At 40.9% G+C, this 5,052-nt stretch overlaps 1 protein-coding gene across 1 annotated transcript in view; it reads right to left on the reverse strand.

Annotated features, from left to right (window-relative positions):
- LRRC7 (leucine rich repeat containing 7) overlaps window positions 1–5,052 on the reverse strand; it is a 57,472-nt gene that overhangs the window by 37,371 nt on the left and 15,049 nt on the right. Inside the window, exons 4-6 of the mRNA XM_033516256.1 lie at window positions 3,585–3,648; window positions 993–1,067; window positions 420–564 (exon numbers count right to left, since the gene is read on the reverse strand). Of these exons, the coding sequence (XP_033372147.1) occupies window positions 420–564; window positions 993–1,067; window positions 3,585–3,648 (284 nt within the window). The remainder of the gene's footprint in view (window positions 1–419; window positions 565–992; window positions 1,068–3,584; window positions 3,649–5,052) is intronic.

Genomic DNA, 5,052 nt, shown 5'->3' on the forward strand with positions numbered 1-5,052 from the left:
AAATATATATAAAATAATAGATATAAATATAAAATGTATTTCATATATAAATATATAAAAATATATTTTATATATAAAATATATTAAATCATATATAATATATATATTTATATATTTTATATATATATAAAATCATATATAAAATATATAAATACATACAAATATATTATATAAAAATATATAAAATATATTTTATATATAGATACAAAATAACATATAAAAATAGAAAAACATCTATAATTACATTTGACATATAAACTTAAAATATAAAATATAAATAATAAAATAATTAATATAAAAAAATTTAAAATGTAAAATAAAATAATATAAAATAAAATAATATATATAAATACACAAATCTATATGAAATCAACATAAAGCCGTGTGTGGAAGGAGAGGAACCGCTGCTGTTTGCTCACCTATGGAATCTGGCAGCTGCTGCAGCATGTTGGATGAGAGGAGCAGATCCTCGAGCCCCTCACAGCCCGAGATGTCCAGGTCCACTGTCTCGATCCTGTTTTTGGACACATCCAGGTACACGAGCTGTTTTAACTTCCCTATAGACTTAATAGCACGTGAGACAGAGTTACTTCAGCAGATAGAGCTGTTAATGAGAGCTTAATTAGAGACAAACACACAAATCCTGCTGATCAGCACCCTTTGGATGCAGGGCCGGGGTGGGCTCAGCTTCAGAGGAGCAAAATTAACCCTCCCAAGTTAATTAACGGGCTCCAAATTTGTTAAATCCGCTGGAATTTGGCATTGCTGGGCATGCAGCTGAGATATTTCTGCATCTGGACACGGATCCAAGGGATATTCCCAGTTCAGGCAGGTGGAGCTTCTCTGTGCTGAACCATCCCGTGACTTTCATAATTAACTAATCAGTTAATTAATAAACAACTCTCTACACCCACCCAAGGAAATGCACGTGCAGGTGTTCCCTGCCAGGTCACAAAAATCACCCAATAATTCCCTAAAATAAATGTCCATACCCCAGGTAGCACTTGCAAGGAATTATTGTCCATCCACAGCTCCTTCAGATTCTGGATTTGTTCAAGAACCTCAGGCTGAGGGAAAGAATAAATAATTATGGGCATCTAAATAAAGCAAATTGCCATTCCCAGGAGAAATCTGATTTTCCACCTGCCCAGGGAACTGTGGGAGAAGCTCCTGATGCCTCATCAGATAAGAACAAAGCTGATGAACCCATCTCATCCCTTGTTTTCCACATCTCCACATAATGAGTTCCTATTAAAAGCAAGTGCTGAGCATTTTAAAGATGATTTATTTTGCCTCTGCTAATTCCATTGAAATTCTGCTGTCCTTCAGTGATTAAAACCACTTCTCGTTTCCAGGCTAAATTGATTAATGGTCATTTGATCCTATTTGTTCCTGTGCTGATTAATGTTTCTTTATCCCTCTGGAGCGTTCATGGCCTGAGATCATTACGGATAATCATAATTTCCCCTCTCAACTTGAATTTGCTCTTCAATCCCTCTCATTAACAGATACCTTTCTTCAAGGCCTGTTCCTGGGCTGTACAGAGCACTTTTTGGTGGGGAATCCTGTGGATTACAATTTCCCAGGATGATGGGATTTCCCATTATTGGAATATTCCACATGACAGCACACGGTGATCCAGAGGAGATCTCGTGGCATTCAAGTGCCAGGAAAACCTTACTCATCTCTGCTGGAAATGCTTTGGTTTGGGCCTGCTGGGGAATATTCTCATTTCCACACAGCCTGCTGGAGGTGGAATAAAGGGGAATGGAAATGGGAATGGGAATAGGAATGGGAATAGGAATGGGAATGGGAATAGGAATGGGAATAGGAATAGGAATAGGAATGGGAATAGGAATGGGAATAGGAATGGGAATGGAAATGGGAATGGAAATGGGAATGGAAATGGGAATGGAAATGGGAATGGAAATGGGAATAGGAATGGAAATGGGAATGGAAATGGGAATAGGAATAGGAACAGGAACAGAAGAGAACCATCTGGAAGGGTTTTAAGATGTCCACCCTGTCCAGCTCCCTGACCAATTCAGTCTGACCAAACCTTAAAGGATATTTTTCAGGGAATTGTCCAAATGTTCCTCAATCCCCCTTTCCAGGAGCCTGTTCCAGGCTCTGACCACCCTCTCCACACAGGAAAACTTCCTGGGATCGAGTCAGAACGGAAGACTCAGGAATTCTGGAGGAAGTTACATTCTAATTTATCCTCTTTCCTTTTCCTTCTCTCCCCAGGCCTTGCTGCAGACTCCTCAACCTCTGGAACTGGGTGGGAAGAATCCAAACTTGGCAGAGCTGCTCCTGCTCTTCCCAGGGCCAGGTTTGAGTCCCCAAAACCAGGGAGATGCCAAACTTTGGGATTTGCTGCTCCTGGAGCTGCCTCTTCCCTTCCCTGATTCCCTCAGCTGCTGTTTAGGGAGCCACAATTTGCATTCCAGGTCTCCCAGGATTTGGGAATGCTGTTCCCAGCAGAGGGTGAACGGAATGAGCCCATTTGGGCTCCTCTGGCTGCAGGAAGGGCACAGAGTTCTCCAGCTCCAAGGGAAGAGCCACAGCAGTGCCAGGATCCCACAGAAATGAGGCTCTCCCACACCACCAACTCACCTTTCTCCAAGAAAAAGGAAATTCCCGAGTCAGAGATTCAAAATCCATGAAAACAGGATTTTTTTTATTCCTTTTTCCCCAGGTGTGAGTTAAACTGGTACCACTTTTCCCATGACATTCCTGCACTTTCCCACTTGGCCTCTTGGCCCATTTGACTCCTGGCATTTGATTCCAGTTCCTACATTTTTGGAGCAGCTGCCTGGAAAATGAGTTAACTTGGGAATTCTGTCCCAGCAGGAGGGTGGGACCACCCCTCTCCTGATCTGTCACTCGTGGGGTCACTGTGCTGCCATGGAAATCCATGGAATATTGTCCAGTTCTTTCCAGACACCACAAATCCAAGCCACACTCTGAACTCGGGTAGGATTTAATTCCTACAATTAAAATTCCAAGTAGCACTTCTGAAAATTTCCCTCTGTTTATCCAGGCTGAAGATTTTAATTAAAAATCGGAGTTAAATCCTCTGGTTTTTCCTGCATGGAATAAATGAGCAGCCTGGAACAGGATGGGAGCTGCTCCATAAAACAGATGTAGAGACTTTGCTACAGCTTTTTAGCACCAGGTGACATTTCAGGGTTTGTTTGAGGTGGAATTATCTCAGTTTTAACTAAAGCTACAGGAAGGATTCCCTTGTAGGACTGGAATCCCTGATCCCATCCTTCCACAGCTCCCAGGGAACTGCATCTCCCTCTTCCCGTGATGCCAGCAGGGAAAATTCCCCCAAGATTTAAACCTCAGGGAAATGAATTCTGATTTTGGGGTTGAGTTAGGGACAGAAACTCCTCTGGGAGGTCCAAAATCACCCTGAGCTGGAATGACAGAATCCCAGAGTGGTTTGGGGTGGAGGGAAATGTGTTCCTTGGCCAGGCTGTGATCCCACAGAACCTTTTCCAGGAAAAGTTGGATGCCCCAAGGACAGAACATCCAAAACCCCCAGGTTTCCCATTAAAAACTGGAGCATTTCTTACCAGCTCAGAGAACTCATTATTGCCCAGATCGAGCCTCTCCAGCTGAGTCAGTTTGTGCATTGACCTGGAACGGATGAGGAAAGACCAAAAATGAGATTTTAACTTGCAAAACATCAGATTTTGGTGGGATAAAAATAAAGCTGTGTTCAAACTGTGATGGCAAAAAGGAATTGCACTGGTTTGATGCTGGTGGAAATTCCAATGATATATTCCAACCTTGAGACCCTGAGGTTTTGAAGTCAAGAGCCAGCAGCAGTTTTGTATAAAAATAAACAAAATCTTGGTAGATTTTTGCATATTTGCTCAGGGAAAATGCCCCATGTTACATCAAGGAGTGATTGAAATGAAATAGAACAGAAATTGTGGCTTTTGGAGAGAGATTTATTCATTTGTTGTGGTTTTTTATAAACCACTGGAAAGTGTTTGGGCTCTGGAGCCAGGCCCCTTTCTCTGAGGTTCAGATTTAATCAAGTTCAAAGTTAATAAATCAATTTTTGTCTTTATTTCCATGAACAAAACTGGAGCAGGGTTTTATCCCAAGTGCAGAATTTCTCCTGGAGCCCAGAAAGGCCAAAGTGAACCAAGAACCACCCTGGGTTTGGGGGGTGAAGTGAAAAAAGAAGATAAAAATAATGAAATCATTAAACATGAACTGCAACAGGCAGTCCAGAGGCCTCCTGAGGTAATCAGATCCTAATCAAAAAATTAGCATAGCCCTAATTGCTGTGAGCTAAAATATCAACCATTAATCTCTGCAATTTGTACCAGAGGTAAAAGTGATTATTATTGAAAGAGCCCTGCTTCAGCATTTCAACCACTGCCACGGTTTTATTGCCTGCAAAATTCACTTTTCCTTGGTTAAAACAGGGAAATAAACTCAAAAATAACAGGAATTAAACTCCCCAGGAACACAAAAATAAACTCCACAGAAATAGAAAATAAACTCTCCAGAAATAGGAAATAAACTCCACAGGAATAGGAAATGAAGTCCATAGGAATAGGAAATAAACTACACAGGAATAGGAAATAAACTCCATAGGAATAGGAAATAAACTACACAGGAATAGGAAATAAACTCCATAGGAATAGGAAATAAACTCCATAGGAATAGGAAATAAATTCCACAGGAATGGGAAATAAACTCCACAGGAATAGGAAATAAACTCCCCAGAAACAGGGAAATAAAGCCCATGGAAATATGAAATAAACCCCACAAAACCAGGGAAATAAACCCCAGAGAAACAGGGAATAAACTTCATGGAAATAGTGAAATAAACTCTGCAGAAATCAAAAATAAACTCCATAAAACCAGGAAATAAACCCAAGAGGAGCAGGAAAATAAATCCCACAAAACCAGAGGAGAAAACTCCACTGTGGAAGGGGAACTGGGTGGGATTTAATCTCCCTCCCAACCCATTCCAGTCTGGAATTTTGGGATTCTATGAAGAATAATTCAACCAATTTCCCA

Source organism: Parus major, chromosome 8 (assembly GCF_001522545.3).
Source record: "Parus major isolate Abel chromosome 8, Parus_major1.1, whole genome shotgun sequence".
Taxonomy (NCBI): Eukaryota; Metazoa; Chordata; class Aves; order Passeriformes; family Paridae; genus Parus; species Parus major.